Raw genomic sequence first — 23878 nt, forward strand, 5'->3', positions numbered from 1 at the left:
TGACTGTATGTCACACATTATAAAAGATATGTTAAAGAGAATCTGTGCTATATCTTCCTCTGAAGTGTTGATTTTTGTTCCAGTAGGCATTTTGATTACTGACTGATTGCTTTCAACTTATGCAGACTTGGTTTTATGCTTTGTTAGTGTAAGCGTGTGGAAAGCCCAAGGTATTTCTCAAGCCCTTCCAATTTGTCAAACTCTGTCTCCTTTGCAGATGTTGTTGAGGCTTGATTTCAGTCTACATTCTAGGATGTAGACACTCGTTTACAGTATGAGAGCTGAAACAAGAAGCCAGTGTAATCTTGTTCAACCTTAGCTCGGAACATGCATGTTGGGTGACTCCAATTTTTTGCCACTCTGGGGATGTCTGAGAATGACTACAAAAGTGCCTAGGTACTGATTTGGGGGTGACAAATAAATTTTAGCAAATAAGCAAATTTGTTATCATGTAATCTGTGAATAATGAGGATCAATTATATATATACACGTTTGTGTGTGTGTGTGTGTGTATATATATATATATTTTAGCATGAAACCATGTAGCATAATAAAAACATGTTCATGCTTAAAGAGGTTTCAGTTTTAAATTAACTATTTTGATGGAAATTTTCCCCAAACACATACATAAGCGTCTCCTAAACAAGACACCAAAGATAACTTTTATTCCTGTCTCAGGGGCATGATTATAGTAAACAATGCTAAAATCCAATGAAACCTTAAAGGTTTCAGATGCATAAATGTGTGCTCTTAAAAAGCCCCAGTTGGCAACAACTCTTGAGGCCTCTGCTTTGTTTTTTGTCTCTTGTTGGTATTTTTTTAAACCAAAGCTTAATATATGTTAGCTGTGTGATCTTGAAAAAGTAAATTTTATGGGTCTCAGTTTTCTCATCTATAAAATGAGGAAAGTGTATTTCTAAGGTCTCTCCAGGTCTAAAATTCTATCTTCCCTAGATAACAGTATTATTTTTTGGCCTCTACATGTTATCGCCTCTTCCCTTCTAACTTTTTGCTTCTAATCTTCTGTGTCCTGGAAAAATCAGAAAACCAACTCTATTCAATTATTTAAAAATAAAAGACATTCTAATTAAAGGCCTGAGGTCTTTTCTAAATTATGTACATACATATTTTAGCAACTAGAAGACCTGTACACACTTACTCCCTGAATCTTAGCTATAATCCAAACAGATATGTAAAATTACCTGTGTTTCCTAACAGATACAGTAAAAGCAATTCCTAAAACACTGTGAAATATAAGTAAACCAAATATCTGACCTGCGATATCTATGTATAGAAAACCAAACAAAAAATAACAGCATCTTTCCTAGGCTCCTCACTGGTCCCATGCCTGGGATAACAGGAAAATACACACAGTTTGAAAAGAAGCTATTATTTAAAAGCCTTAGAAAAGTAGACAAGCAAACTTACTGTTGACTTATTTTCTTTATTGAATTAAAATTACACTACTATAAAATAGCAATGTACATACAGAGGGATTTGCTGTATCATAGTATATACAATTGTCTTTAAAAAGTCAGGATGCAAGTTACAGTGATTATGAATATAAATTTTATATTAAAACATTCTCCATAAGTGATTTATTTGACTGTTTTGGTTCGAAGTCGTCGTTTGAGAATCTGATGATCACTTTCTTTCACTTTATGGTCCATCAAAATCTGAAATTAACAATTTCACAATTTTTTATAAATAAAAATAAAAATGAAAGCTTACTTACAATTAATAAGCTATGTTTATGTTCTTAATAATTGAAATAATTAATAATGACAGTACTTTTTGTCCTCCTGGACTGCAGATATACAATCTTCTATAAAAAAGCATGCCTAAGGTAGTAGATTTTATAAAAGATTCTTTCAACACTACCTAATTCTGGAATTAAAATAATCCACACTTTTACTGAATTCATAGCTTGAAATAATTACTAAAATATTTGGAGACAAGTGTCTCAAATAATTTTTAGGAAATGATCTTTTGCAGTATCAAGTATATAACTTAGAAAGTAGAAACAGCATTATTTTTCAACTAAGAAAAGAAATAACTTCAGCCAAGGGAGAAAATTATGTACTTATCAGACAGATGGATAAAAGTAACCAAGAGAACAGTACTTCCAAAAGCATGTCCTAATGATCCTAATTCTTTACTACTTGCTTCAAGTGTCTATCTTATATCTGATAGCTACTGTTGCAAAAGGTCTCTCCCGATTTTTCTTGACCATTTTCTGTTGAAGACTTTTTCTTTAATTCCTTTTCTATCTTTACTTCCATCCACTAGGCAGATGCAAGCATGATAGAAAATTAGAACTTTCCCTGTAATAGAACAGCCTGTTCTGAATAAGGAGAATGAGTCATAGAGTCAGGGTGACAAACTATAGTCTTTTTTTTTTTTTTTTTTTTTTTTAATGAGGATCTTGAATCAGATGCGTATGTTTGATTGATTGATTGATTGATTGATTTTGGCTGTGTTGGGTCTTCGTTTCTGTGCGAGGGCTCTCTCCAGTTGTGGCAAGCGGGGGCCACTCTTCATCGCGATGCGCGGGCCTCTCTCGTTGTGGAGCACAGGCTCCAGACGCGCAGGCTCAGCAGTTGTGGCTCACGGGCCCAGCCGCTCCGCGGCATGTGGGATCTTCCCAGGCCAGGGCTCGAACCCGTGCCCCCTGCATTAGCAGGCAGACTCTCAACCACTGCGCCACCAGGGAAGCCCCAAACTATAGTCTTTTCTTAAGAAAACCTGGAAGCCTTAGAGGGAAAGTGGGAGGAAATGACTGAATGTCAATTCTATATTTTTAGCAGGCAGACTTAGGCCCAGATTCGTACAACTCTTGTGATAAAGATAATTAAGAAAAACAGATGTTAGAAGCCAATAAATTATTAAATAGTGATATTTCTATTGATGGAATTAAAATTCCTCTTATGAGTTTATAAATGCAGATGCATGTGACACTTGTATACATTAATTCAGCATTTATATTCAATTACTATAAATTTAACACATCCAGTACCAAAAGTACAGTTAAAGCGTGTTTTAAGAGATATGGTCTACAGAATAAAAGTTCATACCATTATATAATTCAAATTGTTATCAATACTTCAGAATTAAAAGGAACATAAACAGTTTTACTTTTAAGAAAACTTAAATAGTAGCTTACCACTTGGCCAGATATATCAATAGGAGATGAAATTTCATTTGTGTATAGTTTCCGTTTGGCCCGTTTTGGTCGAGACACATTTTCTTTACTTACTTCTACATTTGAGAGCTTTGAAGAGCTTATTGTTTCAATTATCTTCTTTGCTATGAAAAAAATACATTAGTTAAATCTTGAAATAATTTTCTAACTGCAAATATTTGAAATCCTTAATAAAGAACCATATTAAAAAGAAAAGCACTGCAATTTATAAATGGTAAAAGGACACGAATAGAAAACTCACAAAGAAAAAAATTAAATGCCTAATAAACACACACATAAATGATCAACAGCAAAAATAAAAGGGCAAATAAATAAAATATCACTTCACTAATGTTCAACATATTGAAAAGGTTTGGTAAATTATAGTACAACCAGTAAAACTCAGGCATCTTTAATGACTTGGAAGAGGTTTATACTACATTAAGGAAAAGATCAGGATACGTATATAGTGGACCATGAATCACTAAGAACAATAAGGTGGTAGAGCTAGTTCAGTACTCACATGTAAAGATGTCCACAATGAATACTAAGTAAAAGTAACTTGTAACTGTGAGCCCTTTACTTCTAGTTAACAAACGCGTGCACATGCACACATAGAGTAAAAGAAACCAAATTGTTAACAGTTGATTGCTTCTGGTAAGTTGAATAGGAATTTTCAAATTTCTTACTTTGTACATATGCTTTATTTTTTAAATAGACACATATTGATTTTAACAGAAAACATACTTTCATTTGGGAAAACTTCTGGATAGAAAATCCATGTACATATGATATCAACTATATATTTTTTTAAATAGAAAACACATTTAAGGAAATATGCTGAACTGAGGTCTACTTGTCAAGGGCTGAGCTGAGCCTGAGAGCTGAGCCGCCAGATGTCAGAGTGGCTAATTAAGACAAGTCAAAATGAAAGTTAAAGCCTTTAACCACTTAACTGCAATTGAATAAGCAAGAGGCTAAAAACCTGAGAAAGCACCACCTCCCACCGCCCTTCTACATTCCCGCATGGAATAATGCACAGCCTGGGTCAGGTGCATCAGCACGGAAGTTGGGGTGACCTTATCGCCAAGTGAGCCCTAAACAAAAGGCTCTTGCACTTGCAGTTTTATGGACCTTGGTGCTGGAGACCAGGGGGGAGGGCTAGGAGTGGAAAAGTAGAGTCAGAGTGGAAAAAAGTGTCTTCAAGTTTCCCTCCACTTCCCCGTCATAACGTCTTTGGCAGAGATGCCTGAGGACGTTCTCTACTGAAGGCCCCCAATTAATAGGATACAAATGAAGGCCCCTAGGCTAGGAATGCAGACATGTGTAAGAGTATGGTTGGCAAGAGACCTGGGTCCTTGACTAACTCCCTTCACAGACCTAGATGCATTGGCTGTGTGTATCAAGTTTGATGTAGGGACGGTAGCTTTCCCTCATGAGACCTAACACGTAAAACCTTTGTAATTGCCTAAGGTCAGCCTGAAACAAATCACACATAGGATTTTGGCCTGGAGCTTCGAAATTCCTCACTACTGTGTGCCAACCACTATACTAAGAGCTGAGGATGTAAACTAGACAGACATTTTGCACTTGTAGAGCTTATATTCTACTGGAAAAGATAATAAGAAAACAAAAAATTATATAGTTTAAATAATTCATTTTGCACTTTGAAAAGATCACTCTGGCTTCCATGTACTGAATGGATAAGAGATAGACAAAAGGGATAAACTGGGAAACCAGCAGTTACTGAGTAATGGATTAACAGTAGTTAACAGAGCAGCAGAATTTTAAGCACTAATCTCTGTTTTCTTCTTTTCTCCCTTTATTTCCAAGTGATCAACAACAGACATGTATTGCAGTTACAATCCCAAACAGGGATACTTTATATTACTAGAAATAAGTTTTTAAAAATTCCACACCGGGTATATAGGTAGGGAAGCCATTAAGGAGCTGAGTCAACCAAGCAAGGGAGTCATTACCAGGTGGGTACCTCCCTCTCCCTGAAAACATATTTCTTTTTAATATATAAGCAATGGTCAACATAATTTAAATAAAATACAGAAGCATCTAAAATAACAAGTCCCACCTCTCCAAATTTAGACATTTAACAGTTTGCTGTTTGTCTCTCCAGATATTTTCTATGCTTATACAAACTATACCTTTCAAAGAATGTATATATTTTTTGAAAAATATATACAAATGGGTCTAAGTCTGAAGTTCCCAAACTGTGTACCAAGACATGCTGCAGCAAATTCACAAGAGCAGCTCAGAATATTTTAAATTTTTGAGGAAAACAGTGACACTCAGTAACTCAGGGTAGTTCAGTTTCAAAACGATATCACATTACCTTCCTTCTGATGATGACATATTTTGGCAACCTGGATTTTCAGGAGCTGAATTTTCAGTGATTGTTTGGCCTTAAGTATTAACGGATGGGACTATTAGGTGTTTCTTTGAGTGCATGGACACAATGCAAAAAATTACTGAGATATTAAGGGCACTGTGAACCAAGAAAGTTTGGGAAGCTCTGTGGTTAAGCTTTTACAGAAAGTATTTTTACACAACCAATCTGACTAAATTCAACTGTCCCTGCTTTCAGTCCCTTTCCCTCCTCATTCTCCCCACCTCTAGTCTCCAATTTATCCTATTGCTACCATTCAGGTACTCTAATGAAAACTCACTCCTTCCTGCCCCCTTCCTCCCAATAATCTCTCCACATTCTAGATGCCAGATGCATATTGCTACCTGTAATTGCCTGCACATTCCCTACACTTTCCTGGTACTCTATTTGTGTTAAAACTGTTCCCTCTGGTAGATGTGTATATAAATATATATTTATGTATACGTGTATAGAGAGAATATATATCTTAGCACATATTAATACAAAAGTATTAGTATATCTACATTATATTATAAAGAAAAAAGCATTAAGCAACTAAACTCAATACATATTTATAGAAATATATGCTTTTGATATATAGGATTAGGTAATGTTTATACATGCAGAGAAAAAAACAGTAGAAGAATATATACCATAATACTAACAGTGGTTATCTCTAGGAGGTATAATCTTCCAACATGTCAACACCCAGGTTAAATCCCATCTTTTCTATAAAATCTTCCCATAGCCCCCAAACAAACAGCTCTCTTCCTCCAATACTACCATGCACTTTCCTTGTATCTCTACAACTATTACATTAAGTAGCCTGCTCTGCTTCAATTACTTAAATACAGATCTTTCTCTTCCATTACACAGTGAACATCAAGGCATATTATCCTTTCATGTTTCCTCCCTAAATACCTAACATAAGACACTGTCTATTGGAAATATAATAGTCACTGTTGTTGAGTTTATACACCAATCAGATATTAGAAAACACCATATATCTAACGTAAAAGGTCATTTAATTAATATTCTGCAAACCTTTTGATTGAAGAATAGTTGGAGAATGTTGTAAGAAATCTCCAAATTTCTGTAGCGTTCCTTCTTTTTTCTTAGCAGGCACGTTTATACTAATTGTGGATGCCTGACTCCGTAAAGAATAGGTTTTCTTAGATGATGGGCGTGTGGAAACCTAATAAACAAACACTTCTTGTTATTGTTGATGAGGAATGTTAGAAGGAAACAGTTATAGCCATAGTTGAGTTAAAGAGGCCAGGCAAAGGTTATGAATTCTCAGGCAGGGAACTTGGGATTAAGAATATAAGGAGAGGGATGAAAGGGCCAGAGAATGAGTGTGATAGAATGATAAGTCAGAGGTGAACACATCAAGGGGTACCTGCTACTTGCCAAATGCCAAAGGTTATATACTCTGAGCTGAATTAGATGAATAGAAAATGAAAGATAAATAATTTATAACTGGACAAAACCCAACTTCTGAATAATTATTACTAATCAAATTTGACATTTTTATTTTCATCTTCTACTTTATAAATGTAAGTTATGAAAATGGTCAATTTTGGACAAATTAGAAGACAAACCTTTTGTTCCTTTTTGACAGAAGAATTTCTATGCTCAGAAACAGGGGACTTCAAATTAGTTCTGGGTGTAGTATTCTTCTTATTTTCAAATTTCACAAAGTCCTAAAAATAATGAATTTCAGCACTGATTAATTTCTTGACAGTGTTTTCTTTCTCTCTCTAGACTCCAGGGGAGGAAAAAAAAGAACAAAAGCAAACTAACAAACAAACAACAACAAAACAATAAATTGGTTCTTAAACAGGGGCAATTCTGACCCCAGGGGACATTGGCATTGTCTGAAGATATTTTTGGTTGTCACTGCTGGGGATAAGGGGCAGGTTTAATGGAAACTAGTGGGTAGAGGCCAGGAATACTGCTAAAAACTCCTTAAAATGTATAGGGCATTGAACTCTCCAAAACAAAGAAATATCGGGCTGAAAATGTCAATCATGCTGAAGCTGAGAAACCCTGACTGAATGTACAATGTTTTTTGCCAGCTTCATTGAAATATTACTCACATATAACATATGTAAGTTTAAGCGCACAGCATGATGATGTAATACATGTTTTTATTGCAAAATGATTGAAGGTATGAATTTTTCACATGCATCATGATGAAATTACATTAGTTAAATGAAGGGATAACATCTTTTATTTGAACCCCATCTTGACAATACAACATAGCAATATATTTATCTACCCTTTTCCCAACTCCCAAATCATGCTGAGCATGACCTCTAACTGATGCTTAGTGACACTGAAAACAAAACAAAAATCTGCAGTATAAGCACAGGTAAAATGTGAAGGTTAAGAAATACAATCTGTTTTTGCTACTAAAAAGGCATGACATCTTACTCTTCTTTTCCCCACTTAATCTTACTTAAGACAAAGTCTTTTGTGGTACATTAACTGAACTGAACTTGTGCAAATACTAATCGTACTAAAGATTATAAGCATAAAAGGAAAAAAAAAAGGCAAGAACAGAAGCAGAGAGATCATGACTGAACCTCAGAATTCAAGTTACCAAGTAAAGTCTTAAGGATCACAAGAAGAAGATTTCCTAAAAGAGGAAAGACAGATAGATGGTAATCATGGGAAGCAAAGGAAGAAAGATTGTAACTCCATCATACTTGTAGTGTTCAATAAAGAGCTCTTTGGAGTCTTCACTAGATTAGAATATAGCACTGTATAAATTATTTTCCTGAGGACTTTACAACACTCAGTTTATTACAGCAGTAAAGAGCTAGCAAAATCAGTTAAAACTTTTAAGTTTCTACATGGTTACCCTACAACAATCTGTGTATCTATTCTGAAATTGGGAGTATATGCCGGCAGTAAAATGAATAAAATAATTTTATCTTAACCCTCTGAGTATACAGCCAATTTTTCCTTTTCCTTTGAAAAAAATGAATCAAGTCAACACAGATGTTAGTCACCATGTTAACAAAGATGATGAAATTAAACTACTTAGTACAGTTGACCCTCGAACAAAACAGGTTTAAAATGCATGAATCTGCTTATACACTGATTTTTTTCAATAGTAAATACTACATTACTACGTGATCTGTAGATGGTTGAATCCGTGGATGAGGAACCTCACATACGGAGGGCCGACTGTAAGTTACACAAGATTTTTCTGCGCAGCGGCTGGCACCTAACCCTCATGTCGTTCAAGGGTCAACTGTATCTTAATGGTATCTAAAATGTACTAAATATAAATTAAATAAATATAGAATAAAAGTTAACTAAGGCTCTCCAAAACAATGGCTAAAGGTGTTCTATGTGTAGAAGGAAATATGCTAAATACTATTCATTCAGCAAATGTATTACCTGACAGAGAGCCTCAGGAGTACGGCTAATATTATTTCTGCTCTTCCACCAACTTGAAAAGATACTACTCTTTAAAGGAGTGAAAAAGATAAGTTGGAAAAAAAGTTATTGTGCTAGAGAGTTTATAATTATAGTTTTAAACATAAATATTTCTGTTAACATAAATATTGCCATTTATTATGTATCTACCACATGTGGAACAAAAGCAAAACATTTAAAACATATTATATCTAATTCTTTATTTCCAAAAGGAGGAAAGTGAGGATCGGAAAGTTTATGTGACTGGTTAGAATATGACAGAAGGTTTGGTAACCCCACGATCAGAAAGCTGCAGCAGGAAGAAGTAAATCGCTCTTGGCCTACCACTAAATCGAGACCCAAATTTTAATACTGACTCATAGAAAAAGAATTTCTCTTCTGAAACCTACTATGATCATAGAGACCTAAGATTTTAGTTAAATGACAAAGATTATATTCAAGCAAGTTAGTCGTTTCAGTTTCTCTAATTCCTTTTATCAACCCCTCTTCTCTTCCACTGGAGGGAAAGTGACTAAGTTTGAACAGGACTGGTATACTGAAATAGCTCGCTACTAAAATTCACCACCATTTGACCTGTCATAGCTTCACTAAAAGAAGGAATAATCTATATATTTTAAAATCTATAAGCTTTTTGTTTGAGGACTATTCACCACAGTAATATTCTTTTTTTTTTTTTTTTTTTTTTAATATTCTTAAAACAGTATTAAATATACCATAAACTATGATTTTGGTCTCTAATAGCAGTGCTTATGAATAGGAGGGCAATGTAACAGAATTTAACTATATATTATCACTGAGCTTAATAATAATAAGGTTTACTTGTTTAATTCACTTAATAGTTAAGTATTTACCTCCTCCATTTCATTACTCTTCCTCTTCCGGGCCTTGGGAATCTTAACCGTCACTGGTGAGGTACAACCCAGGTGTTTCACTGCCATTTTGTTTGGCTGTAAAGGTGTAAATTGAATCTCTAACTCAGGTTTTGGAAATCGAGAACTTTGATTATTTTCTGTTGACACTTCACAAGAGTCAAGGACTACAGATCCATCCTACAACAGAATTTAAAAGGAAAACAAATCTTATTTGCAAAATATGAATTTCTAAATTGCCAAAAATTAACTCTCTCAAATATTGTTTAAAAACAATAAATTGGAAAAGATAAAAAGTTTGCTGGATCAAATTTGCTACAGCAAGGACAGAAAGACTGAGATATCATCTACTTTCTCCAGGTTTATACATGGTATGTTAAAATTGAGAGAAACTTAGAGATCAGTATTTCCCAAACCTGTGTCATCATAAGAATTATCTAGAGAAATTGTTTAAAAGATTCTTGGACCCTACCACAAACCTACTAAATCAGAACTCTCCAAGGAAAGAGTCAAGGATTTTTAATAAGCACCCTAGTTATGGTAAACTAAAGTTTGCTGTAAATTCTTTACTGTTCTTCCCATTGAGAGATAAGAGTCTCATTCCCCTTCCTTGAATTGGGGCTGGCCTTAATGGCTTCCATGACTAATAGCATGTGGTGGAAGTAACATGATTCTTCTGAAGCCTTGTTAAGGAATGGCTTGTGTTATTTCCCCAGATCAAAATGCCTTTCTCTTCCCATTCTCTGCTTGGTAAACTTCTATTCACCTTCAAGACCCAGTACGATGTTACTTTTTCTAATCCACGTCCACAACCACTCAGGCAAAATTCATCATATCCTCCTCATCAGTGTTCCTTCTTAGCACTCTCTTTATAGCACTTAGTCCATAAGGTGAAACAAGATAGTCATTCAATACCTGTCTTATTAGACTTCTTATTCCTTGAGGATGGCGATCATATCTTACTTATGTCTTTCTCCTCAGTGCAAGGTTCCCAACAATGAATGCTCCCAATAAATGTGTTTTTAAAATAAATATTTAAAAAGTAATTTTATTTTCAAAAAGTGACATAGAATTTTTATCTATTTCATAGGCAATCTGAGAAACTACATTATCCAACGTGAGTCACAGAACCCTAAGCCCATTTCAAACTAAGGAAACTCATTGTGAGGTTGTTGGGATTTGGTGGTAAAGTTATAAAATGGGTAAAATTTCCAAAAAATACTATCTACTAGAATGCTTATTAAATGGACTGCTTATGAGGGAAAATAGTCATCCATATTTTATCTTTTGTGGGATTTCCTATTTCTGACCATCAAATTTGTTTATAATCAAAGACCTGTTTGAGATCAGTATCATTTTGAGAGGAAATTAATACCATTTGGGGATCAAATTTCCCCAAAAGAACTGCATCTCCCCTCAAAAGCCTTCAGTTTTCCTTTCCATAGCCAAGAGCACACACAGCTAACTGTACAGCAAGATACCTTCAACAACTGATTAAATTATACTTGCAAGTGTTTTTTAGTAATTAATGGTCATTGGTAAAGAGGGTTAAAAAGTGGACTGCGTTATCAAATACCCACCTCTGCTTCATCCCTGGAAATTTCAAAACTTGTTGACTGAGGTTCAGTTTCAACCCTGCCAGGATCCATTGAACTCTTATGTCTGGGCTGGATATCCATGGTCTGTTTTTCCTAAAGTAAGGAAATATTAAAGCAACAAGTCACCGTAACCGAATATACATTAAAATACTTCACCTAAAGAATATAATATCAAGATTTGGGTGAATTAAATAGTGGAAGTAATTAAAGACTTCTTCAACGACCAACTAACTCTCCTTCTTCTCTTTCATCCTCAGAGAGTTAGGAAAGGCTGGGCAACTTTCCAGCCTCTTCTGAATCTGATCTAAAGAGAAATTTGAAAGATTACTTTCAACTTCCAAGGTGTTTTACATATATTCTCTCATTTTACTTTCACTGCAACTCTGAGATTTGGCAAGAATTGTTATTCCTACCTTCCAGATGAAGAAATAGAGGGAAATTAAATAACATGACCACGGTCTGTACTGAGTTGGAGCTTGAACCCCCAAAATCACTTTGATAACACAATTTTCAAAATCTAGAGGTGTCTTAGGAATGCAACTATAGCATTAGAGTAGAAAAGACCATACTGATAACTAAATCTTTCCTTGCTGCACACTCTTCATCCCACTTAATCAGTCATAGGGTATGCTCTGTTCCTAAACCTTACTTAAGGGATCTATAAAAAAAATCAGAATACATTTTTAAACTTGATAAATTCCAACGTGCACCTTCTAATCACTACAATCAAAATCAAAAGTCAAATACATCTCTTATGTCACCTACCCATAATTGTCAAATAAAAAAGATCCTATTGCATTCATAATGGGGAAAGCAACTAGCATGTACTGACTTCCACTGTGGTAATAACTGTGCTAATTGTTTTACAAATGCTCTCGATTAATTTTCACAGTTCTATTAGAAAGACACCATCATCTCTGTTTTGAAGTTTGCAAATGTTAAGTAATTTTCCTAAAGGTCCCAAAACCACACTGACAGCAGTTGATACCTAGTTTTTCTAACTTTCTATTCTGTGCAATTTATACCACATGCTAATACCTCTGTTTTGAGCAGTCTTTCTCTTAGAATCATGAAGTCTTTTGATGTAAGAGACATATACACACAAACACATTTAATTTTATTATTGTCTGAAGGCTGTAGAACAGCAGATTTTCAAATGCAGATTATTTACTCTGGAAAGACTAGCTTCAGATGTACCCTGATTCAATTTACCTGGGAAATAGCTATCTGTGAAATGCAATACTTTCTTTATCTAGGGTTCCTAGCCCCAATGCAATATTACAAAAGTAGCTCCTGGGAATTCCCTGGTGGTCCAGTGGTTAGGACTCGGTGCTCTCACTGCCAAGGCCTGGGTTCGATCCCTGGTCGGGGAACTAAGATCCCTGCAAGCCGTGTGGTGCAGCCAGAGGAGGGGGAAAAAAAAAAGTAGGTCCTGAATGACTCACATCTCCTCACCATCGTGCTTATTTTCAAAAACAATTTGTATCTTTATCATAAATTTAGGATGGGTTCAAGTATTTAAATATCACCAAGCATTCAGGCTGAGTCACATTTCCACATTTTAAAGGCAGATTAGGGACTAAATCATCAGTTGTTTATTTTCTAATTATTCTATCTGAGAGATATGACTGAAATATTGGAGAAAGTACTATTTCTCAATTAGTCATTGATGAGTCAACCATAATGATAAACTCTGAAAACTCAAAATTCATGACAAATATCCAAATAATTTTTTCAAACTATGATTCCCCACTGATCTACTTACATTTTTATTCTTTAAAAGTTAATCAATTAAATAATTTTGAAAACTTCCTATGTTTAATTTAAAAAGGCATAGAAAGAACATGATTCTACTGACTGTTTCAGAAGTTTCTGATGTGATCTTTTTTAATTGTTCAATTTCATTATCTTTCTGTATGTTACTGGAGATCAGTGCTTTCAGCTGTATTTCTAAAGCTGCAACCAGTTGATCGCGTTCTTCCCGCCACTGTTGGAGGTTACCATCTTTCTCAGCCAACTGTGCTTTAAGCATTTCCTAAACAGAATATGGACAAAATGTTAAAGTAAACCTTGCAAAATTATGAATCTAAGAATTTTTTGAAGTTATTATAAATAACACAATAAATACAACTGTGAACAGGATATATAACAAATTACATAGTCAAGTCTCGATAAAATATTTACTTATAAAGCCAAATACATAATGCCTTTATATACCTTAAGTGTCCACACTGGGCACTTCTTTCAATAAAAAGTTACTGCTTTTAAACTAATTCTAGCATTTCCCTCAATATTTGAGAAATGAGATGGTAAAATTACAATAAAACAAATGACAAAACTAATAGCAACAAACAATAGAAAAATGAAAATTAAAAATACCATTTTCACTGGGTTCAAAAATCATAAAATAGTTAGTGGTAAATTAAAGAAAATATGTGTAAGACCTAAACATGACAAACTACAAAACATTGCTGAAAGAAATAAAAGAACACTTAAATAAACAAAGAGAGAATCTGTGTTCAAGGATCAAAAGATTCAATATTGTTAAGATGCCAAGTCTCCCCCAAAAGCTCTATAGAGTCAAAGCAACTTCAAAATCCAAGCAAGCATGTGTGTGTGTGTGTGTGTTGATAGAAATGAAAAAGCTGACTCTAAAAATAATATGAAAATGCAAATGACATAACAGTCAAAATTATGTTGAAAATGAAGAACAAAGTACAAGCAATCACACTACATCATTTCAAGCCTACTGTAATAATAATAATCAAGACCATGATATTGGCGTAAGGATACACAGACATCAGAAAGCAGAGGATAGGGTCCACAAATGTTATGGTCAATTGATATTCTATAAAAATGCCAAAGAATTTCAATGGAGGAAAGGACAGTCTTTTCAACAAAGAGTGATGGAACAACTGAATAGCCAAATGGAAAAAAAGAAAAAACCTTAATCGTAATCTCACACAATGTACGAAAGTTAACGCTTGGACAACTGATTTATGACAAAAGTTGCAGAGCAGTACAAAAGAAACAGTTTCTTCAATACGTACTACCAGGTCGATCGTTAATACACATTTACAATGACAACAACAGCTTTTACCCCATCTCACTCCAACACAAAAATTAATTCTAGGGTTTACCTTTCATATGAAAGGTAAAACCCCAAACCTTTCAGGAATAATGTAAGAAAACATCTTCATGCCCTTGAGGTTCATAAAGGAAAAGACTGGGAAAATGAATTAAAATACCTAAGAATTTCTGTTCTAAAAAGGCAACAAGAGAGTAAAAAAGTAAACCAGAGATTGAAAGAAGGTAGCTGCAACACACTCCTATCCAGAAAGTATAAGGAACTCCTATAAAAAAAAAAAAAAAAGATAGTCCAATAGAAGATAAGCAAGGGGACTTGGATTGGCAGAGCCAATAAACTAAACATCCAACAATACTAGCTGGAGTATAAACGGATACAACTATTTTGAAAATCAGTCTGGCATTCTACTAGAGTTCCACATATCAACTAGCAATTCTATTCTTGGCTATATAGGCAAAAGAAATGCATGCACATGTGCACTAAGAGAAATATATAAAAATGTTAACAGGAGATCTTACGCATTAACAGCCCAAAACAGGAAACAATCCACATACATTCAACTTTAAATTGAATAGACTGAGGTATACTTATACACTGAAATATTCAGCAATGAAAATAGACTAACTCCAGCTGCCTGCAACAGTATAGATGATCCTCACAAACATGATACTGAGTGAAAGAAGCCAGACACAAAAAATGCATTCTATATATTTATATGTTTTCATTTATATAAAATTCATAAATGAGCAGAACTAAAGTTTAACATTAAAAGATAGAACAGTTATTACTATTCAGAAGATGGTTCTATTTCTTAAACTCGGTGGTAGTTGAGTGGGGGCTGGCTTTATAATAATAATTCATTGAACTATATGTTTGTTTTGCTTACTTACTGTGTTATGTATGTTACAATTTAAAAAGCTTTTAAAAAAATCAACAATTTATTTCTTAAATATCATAGACACATATCCTAGGTATGACTGTAAAGAAATATATGGGAGAAAGGAGAAAGTTAGCTTTCTCTAGGACTAAAAACTCAAAGGAGGTTTACTTGCTGGCATTGCTGCTAGAGGGACTGATTAGGAAAAGAAAGTAGGCCCATTCCTGGGTTGGAGGTAGAGTGACTATGACAGCCAACAGCTTTGATTTCACTTCTTGCCTCTTATTACTGTCCAGGAAGGTCGGATGGGCTATGGACACAAAGAGAACCAGCAGCAACATTTCCTGTTAAGATAAATGCAGCATTACAATCTTGCTCAACCCAACACTTCCTGAAGATACCTCCAGTCATGTGGAGTTCTCACATGAAGTGAAATATATTGCCATCTCATTGCTGTAGTAATGACAAGTACTAGTCTCACATAACTTGTCACATGACAGAGAGAGTCAAGACTCTAAGGAAACACAACAACTAAATGGAACGTAGTATCCTAGATTAGATCCTATATCCAGAAAAAACAGTGGGAAAGCTGGTGAAATTCTAGTAAGGTCCATAAGTCAGCTAAGAGTACTATAATAATATTGATTTGTTGGTTTTGATCATTGTACTGTTGTCATGTAAGATCTAACATCAGAAGTTGGGTGAAATTCTCTGTACTAGTTTTGCAACTTTTCTGGAAATAAAATGATTTCAAAATAAAGGTAAAAAATTTTTAAAACTCATTGGAAAAAAATCATCCATAACTTATTGAAAATTAACATTCCTGTTTGTACAGGAAAGTTTAGCTGGTATAAGTAAAATTCTGTCATTAACAAAGGAAATTGCCAATAGATGACAATGTGATACTGCCACGTTACTATTACCGTAAATAGAGAACTAGTTTTTCATTTAAAAGTAATGTTAATGTATTACTCAACAGCTTTCCTAGGATCAATGATGACTTTAAACTTCTTTTTTCTGATTGTCAAACAGACTAAGTTGTCGATTTAAATAGGAGGAAAAAAGACAAGCTAAGATAGAATCACTTAAGAACTAGAGCCAGTCAATGTAAAACTGAAAGTTATTTCTACCTATAGTCTTCTAGAAACTATTGAGTTGACTTAAAAAAAAAGACCTGATAAAATCAGCTTATGAGGTAAAATATAAACACCATGTTAGTAGAATCTACAGGTCAAAATGTAAATGTTTTACGGTACAGTAGGGATAATCCTGTGGCAGTCAAAAGAAGAGATTTTTAAGTTCTGAATCTAAATATTGAGATATTTTCCCAACAATAAGAACTTCAAGATAAAATGGGCTAGAAAAGTCATCTTACAAACAGACAAACTGCCTTTGAAAAAAAAGAAACAAAAAACAAAACCACACAACCATGTAGATACTGATAAGAATATAAGAATCCCAGGGAAAAATTTAAGAAACCAAAGAAAGCAGGCGAAATACATAGAAGAGAAAGTATAATTGTTACCAACCATTTCATTTTGTTGCTTCAAACAATGCTCTCTGTCTTCGGCATATTTTTTCATCTCTTTGTTTCGTAGATTCTCAGCTTCTTTTGCTTGAGTGAGAAGCATCATGTTTTCTTCTAACCATTTTTTTCTATCAGCTTTATATTTCTGTTCAGATTCCTATATGTATAAATAGCATAAGTAACTATCATATGCTTCAAAAGCAGTTAATAAATCTGTATTTATAACATTTCCATGTAATCCAGCACTTTTCATTTCACCTCTTCAAAAAGTTAAAAACAAGTGTTTTTCTTTAAATAATGACAAGATTTGAGTTTATTTCAGATTATCAAAAGAACATTGTTGGTTTGCTTTCCTAAATAGTTATTTCGTTTATAAACTTTATTTTGCTATAAAGTACATTTGAAGACTTTCCATCAACAGTGAGCTTAAGAAGACACAATTGAAATTTCTCAAAGAGTTACAGAGAACCAAGCCTTCTTAAATGCCAGATTTTTTTAAAAAATTGATTTATGGTAGTCATTTCTAATTGTATGGTTCCAAAAATAAAATTTTCCTGGGTATACAAGATGCCAAATAAAGAATAACTTGTGCAACAGGGCAAACATTTATTAGTTTAAGGAACATTGGGAACAGCTGGACAGAAAATAGAGTTGATCAGTAAATTTCAAAGAGGTTTCCATAGATCCTTTGGGTTCAAAAATGTCTAATTTATACATTCAAAATTCAAGTAGGGCTTCCCTGGTGGCGCAGTGGTTGAGAATCTGCCTGCCAATGCAGGGGACAGGGGTTCAAGCCCTGGTCTGGGAAGATCCCACACGCAGCGGAGCAACTAGGCCCGTGAGCCACAGCTACTGAGCCTGCGCGTCTGGAGCTTGTGCTCCGCAACAAGAGAGGCCGCGATAGTGAGAGGCCCGCACACCGCGATGAAGAGTGGCCCCCGCTTGCTGCAACTAGAGAAAGCCCTTGCACAGAAACGAAGACCCAACACAGCCAAAAATAAATAAATAAATAAATAAAATTTTAAAAAGCTAATTCTAAAAAAAAAAAAAAAATTCAAGTAAAACTTCATTTGAAACAAAAACAGTAATATCACATTAAAAGCTATATATTTAAAAATCCCGTTTATTATCTAAGATATGTGATCACATTATTTTAGAACAACGTAGAACATACCGGTATTCCTTAATATGAACATTCTCAATGTAATTAATGTTATTTTTTTCATAATTAATGGAGTGGAAAGGGTAAATTCTAAAGTATATAATTAATAGTTACAAAAGAAAGTAACTGATTTCTTTTGTATTTGTTCAGTATCTGATTATATACAGCCTGAATTTAAGAAAATAATTTAGATGCAGTCTTTTCAAAATCACTGTTTTGTTCTCTTCAATCCCAAAACTACAGTTGGACTGCAACTTCTAATAAATAAAATGCACAAAATTTTACGTAGTATTTTTAAGTCCCATTAAAAAAATATTTCCCCCATATGCTGTATTCTATACATAGTATGTGGAAAACATATAAACACAAAACAGAATATCTTCTCTGTAGTAGTATAGTTTCAAATGTATTCCAGTGTTCATTCAACTCTATTCTTTTCCAGCTTAATAATTAAATTTACAATAGTCAAAATAATTTTCCAAAGAGTCATCTTCTCCACAGCAGTATTTGATGAGTTAGAAGTTTAAAGCGTAGAAAAATAGGTACAAAGACATAAGAAGTGATGATTTAAAAATTAAATATGTAAAACTGAAGACCCAACCACTGCATTTTCATTGGCACTTCCTTAGCTTGTATCTTGGGAATTTCTTCCCTGTGTCACTTGAGTGTATACTGAAAAATTATATATTAACATTTCCCAGCTATTGGTTCATCCATATCTAAATTAATTATAAAATATTTACTAAATTATCCTTTTATGAGAAATATAATGAATATATATAAAGATACAATTACATATATAGATAAAAATCATACCTGTAACTCATCTTGAAGCTTACTGAGCTTTATATTAAGTATATCTGTGTCATCCTCAAGTTCTTTATTTGACCTTTGATTGCTTTTGGTTTCCAAATCTTTGCATTTTTCCTTCCATTTTTCCAATTCTGATTTGAAAACATAAAATTATTTTTAAAGTACATGCAAAAGTTATACCACATAGAGCTATATGTGGCATGGGATACAGACAAGAATCAGCAGAGCCCAGAAGCAGAAGTACACAGACCAAGATAGAACCGAGACCATTCTAAGAGCTTACCAAATTCTTAGAGAAGAACTACAAAAACGTCTCAATAACCCACTGAATAGTGTTCTGAGTATACAGTATAAATGCATGCCAATATATAGGAAACTTCATGCTCTCAAAAATTAAAAACAAAAACAACCCACTGATGATATTCTGAAGGTTAGAGTCAGAGTATTTATTGAGATAAACATATAAGATGATACCAGTTGCTATACAGAGGTGACACTCAGTTGAAAGTTTATTCTTAACATCTGGGGAACACTGCAAGCTATCGTCCAGTTATTATGAAAGTGTCCTTATTCCTTCTCTGACTTAGGTACAACAATTTTCATCATAATGAAAAATGACAAGTGACAGGATGTTCCAAAAACACACCAAATACTTTTTCATTATGAATTATTATAAACACTAAACTATGTTTAAAAAGGAAAGAAATCTAGGAAAATAAAGAAAATGAAAGAGTATGCTTTGAGATATTTAAGCAATCTTGTTTCACCTGTGGCCAGTCTTTCAGTTTCCTTTAATTTAGCCTCAAGCACTTGATCTTGTTCTACTTGAGTTTGTTCTTGTTCTTCTAGGGTCATTCGCATGTCTTCAATTATTTTCTCTTTAACGCTTAGATCTAAAAATTTGGAAAGAACATTTTAGAAATTACTAACATCTACATCTAGATATCCAATTTTTCTTTTGAGTTCTTCTAAAATTAAAATACACTTTTATTAACTATAATAGAATATGAGTTCCACATAGACAGAAACTTTGTCCTGTTCACTGCTATATTTTCAATGTCTAGAACAATACTGGCATATATGAAGGATCAAATAAATAACTGATGTACAGATGGATGCTTGGATGAATGCAAGAATAAATGGATGGAAAAGGAATCTTTTCAGATAAAACTAACAATTTTCAATATAATTAAACTATTAATAAAAATAATAAAAACTATTATTTTACGGCACTTCGCTTTATTGTGCTTCACATATACTGTGTTTTTTACAAATTGAAGGTTTGTGGCAACCCTGCACTAAGCAAGTCTATCAGTGCCATTTTCTAATGGCATTTGCTCACTTCCTGCCTCTGTATCACATTTTAGTAATTCTTGCAATAATTCAAACTGTTTCATTATTGTTGTATTTGTTACAGTGATCTATGATCACTGATCTTTACGTTACTCCTGTGATTGTTTTGGGACACTATGAACTACACCCATGTAAGACAGCAAGCTTAATCCATAAACACTGTGTGTGCTGTGATTGCTCCAATGACCAGCTATGCCCCGTCTCTCCCTCTCCTCGGGCCTCCCTGTTTCCTGAGACACAACAATATTGAAATTAGTCTAATCAGTAACACTACAGTGAACTCTAAGCATTCAAGTGAAAGGAAGAGTCACACGTCTCTCACTTTAAATCAAAAGCTAGAAATGAAAGAATTAAGCTAAGTTTAGTAAGGAAGGCATGTCAAAAGCCGTGACTGGCCAAAAGCTAGCCCTCTTGCACCAAACAGCCAAGTTGTGAATGCAAAGTAAAGTTCCTGAAGAGACTTTAAAGTGCTACTCTAGTGAATACTCAAATGATAAGAAAGCAAAACAGACTTATTGCTGATATGGAGAAAGTTTCAGTGGCCTGGATAGAAGATCAAAACCAACCACAACATCCCCTTAAGCCACAGCCTAATCTAGAGCAAGGCCCTAATTCTCTCCAATTCTACGAAGGCTGAGAGAGGTAAGGAAGCTGCAGAAGAAAAGTTTCAAGCTAGCAGAGGTTAGTTCATGAGGTTTAAGGAAAGAAGCTGTCTTCAAGACATGAAAGTGCAAGGTGAAGCAGCCAAGTGCTAATGTAGAAGCTGCAGCAAGTTATCCAGGAGATATGACTGAACTGCTGCAATTTCATGATAAAACCTGAACAGATGACGAGTTGCTTCTTATGGATGAACAAGGAAAGTGGTTTCTTGAGACGCAATCCTGGTGAAGACTGTTGAAATGACAACAAAGGATTCAGAATATAGCATAAACTGAGTTGATAAAGCAGTGGCAGAGTCTGAGAGGCCTGACTCCAATTTTGAAAGAAATTCTACTGTGGGTAAAATGCTATCAAACAGCAGTGCATGCTACAGGGAAATTGTTCATGAAAGGAAGAGTCAACTGATGCGGCAAATCTCATTGTCTTACTTTAAGAAACTGCCGCAGCCACCCCAACCTTCAGCTCCCACTGCCCTGATCAGTCAGCAGCCTTCAGCATCGAGGCCAGGTCCTGCCTCCACCAGTAAAAAGATTACAACTCCCTGAAGGCTCAGGTGATGGTTAGCATTTTTTAGCAATAAAGTATTTTTTTATTAGGTATGAGCACTGTTTTTTTAGACATAATACTATTGCACACTTAACAGACCACAATATAGTGTGAACATAACTTTTATATGCACTGGAAAACCAAAAAAAAATTGCGACTTGCTTCACTATGATCTGCACTTTATTGTGGTGGTCTGGAACCGAATATGAAACATCTCTGAGGTATGCCCGTACTAATAACACAGATCTTGGGATTTAGAGAAAACATTGTTTGTCAAAACACTTATTTTTAATGTTAATATTCTCAAACCAAAACTAAAACTTTTACCTCTTAAAAACAATACATTCTCAATCCCAAATTTAATTTTTAAATCTCAAGTAATTATTTTTTCTAGAAAAATTTTCAAAGCCAAATATTTACTCCTAGTGTTTTTAAAACCAGCTCATTAGGAATAACTGTACTATTATAACCTTACCAAAACTGTTTCCGGCCCTTGAAAAATGACTACAATAATGGCTTATACACAAGTCTATTCTAATCCTGCCTGATAGAAAGAGATAAGGAGGAACAATTGGCTTATCATCTCTGGTGATAGACACATAGTAGCAGGGCTCACTTTTGACACCTCTTACCAAGACTGCTATGAATGTCAGAGGTGATGAATCTATAAATGCATAACTCAAACTCAGGGTACTAAAAGTGACCAAAAAAATGACACAAATATCAAAAGATGGCTCCCTTAAAAATACTTAGTATAAAGTAAGCCTAAAACAAAACAATGAGAAAAAATTTTAACGAGTAATTTTCAGTATTTCTGTTCATTGATGTAAGCTGCCAGGAGAGTTAATGAAACAGAATTCCTCTTTAGGATTAAAGGAGTACTGGTATTCTATCTAAAACTTTTTCTTTCAAAAAGCATGATTTGCAAATATATTCAGATTATACAATTAATTATAATTTTATTCAAAGAATCTGTTCCTTTTACACCCTATCTTTTGCTCTAAATTAGAGGGTTCAAAAGAAGGAGTTTAAGTATCTAGATAGCAATCAGTAAAGCCCCAGGACACCAATGTTAACTTCACTAATGGCTATCCACCTATTATTTGAAAGGTAGGAACAGTAAAAGAAACAAGAGCATTATTGTATCAGTCACTGCCTCCAATAACTTACATTTTATCTCAGGAAAGAATCCAGAAATATGCAACAAATAAAACAGAAAATAAAGCAACATAAAGACAGGAATGAGATATCTCATCAAAGCTATCTAAAGATATCTATGAACTATCATAGCTAAATAAATGCCTGGCAAATGAACAAGCAATCAAGTGTTTAACATTCAGGGGAGAGGATCACTGAAAGCTATATAAAGAAATGACACACAAATGTCATGTAAAACCCTGGATTAGAAATACTCAGTGACTGGGAATTCCCTGGCGGTCCAGTGGTTAGGACACGGCACTCTCACTGCCAGGGCCCCAGGTTCGATCCCTGGTTGGGGAACTAAGATCCCGCAAGCCGCTCAGCGTGGCCAAAAACAAACAAAAAAATACTCAGTGATAGTTCAAATTTATTTCAGAATACCAGTATACCAGATGTACATAAGTACAAAAGGTTGAGACCATGTGATACCTTGTTTCACTTATCACACTGGCTATAAGTTTAAAGTGTGATAACACCTAATACTGGCAAAAATGTGGGGAAATGGGCACTCTATACACTATTATTGAAAATATAAACTGGTATAATGATTTTGGGGAGCAGTTTAGCAAAATTCATCAAAATTTTAAATAAAACATTTGGGCCAACAATTACACTGCTAGGAATTTCCCATACAAATATATTTACATGTGTGCCCAAAGACTTTTACACAAATATATTCATGTTAATGTCTGTAACAAAAACTAATGTCTGAAATCACCAAAAAAAATTTTTGTTAATAAAAGGGGTCATATTACTGGAGAGTAGATTAGAAGATATGTTGATTGTTACTCCCTGTGAATATGACCTTACTTGGAAACAGAGGCTTTGCAGATGTAATCAAGTTAAGAATAAGGTCATACTGGATTAGAGTAGGCCCTAAATTCAATAAGACTGGTGTCCTTATAAGAAGAGGGAAATTTGGACAGAGACAGATAGGGTGAAGATACAGACACATTCAAAGGGAAGATGTCCATGTTAAGACAGAGGCAGAGATTGGAGTTATCCCAGAAGTGTGAATGGGGAGTGATCGCTAATGGGTACAGGGTTTCTTTCTAGGGTGATGAAAATGTTCTGGAATTAGGTAGTGGTAGTGGTTGTACGAGCTTGTGAATTTACTAAAATCCACCATACTGTACACTTTTAAATGGTAAATTTTATGGTATGTATATCTCC

At 34.3% G+C, this 23878-nt stretch overlaps 1 protein-coding gene across 2 annotated transcripts in view; it reads right to left on the reverse strand.

Moving 5' to 3' along the window:
* Positions 1-1428: 1428 nt before the first annotated feature.
* KIF20B (kinesin family member 20B) overlaps positions 1429-23878 on the reverse strand; it is a 63490-nt gene continuing 41040 nt past the window's right edge. The window contains exons 18-27 of one of the 2 annotated variants that reach the window (XM_057531437.1): positions 19714-19839; positions 18950-19077; positions 16973-17128; positions 13337-13513; positions 11461-11571; positions 9863-10060; positions 7163-7264; positions 6606-6756; positions 3164-3306; positions 1429-1676 (exon numbers count right to left, since the gene is read on the reverse strand). In XM_057531437.1, coding sequence (XP_057387420.1) covers positions 1599-1676; positions 3164-3306; positions 6606-6756; positions 7163-7264; positions 9863-10060; positions 11461-11571; positions 13337-13513; positions 16973-17128; positions 18950-19077; positions 19714-19839 — 1370 coding nt within the window. In that variant the 3' untranslated portion in view covers positions 1429-1598. Of the gene's footprint in view, positions 1677-3163; positions 3307-6605; positions 6757-7162; positions 7265-9862; positions 10061-11460; positions 11572-13336; positions 13514-16972; positions 17129-18949; positions 19078-19713; positions 19840-23878 lie in introns of those variants that run through there. The other variant, XM_057531436.1, reaches the window with a different exon arrangement.

This window comes from Balaenoptera acutorostrata, chromosome 16 (assembly GCF_949987535.1).
Source record: "Balaenoptera acutorostrata chromosome 16, mBalAcu1.1, whole genome shotgun sequence".
Taxonomy (NCBI): domain Eukaryota; kingdom Metazoa; phylum Chordata; class Mammalia; order Artiodactyla; family Balaenopteridae; genus Balaenoptera; species Balaenoptera acutorostrata.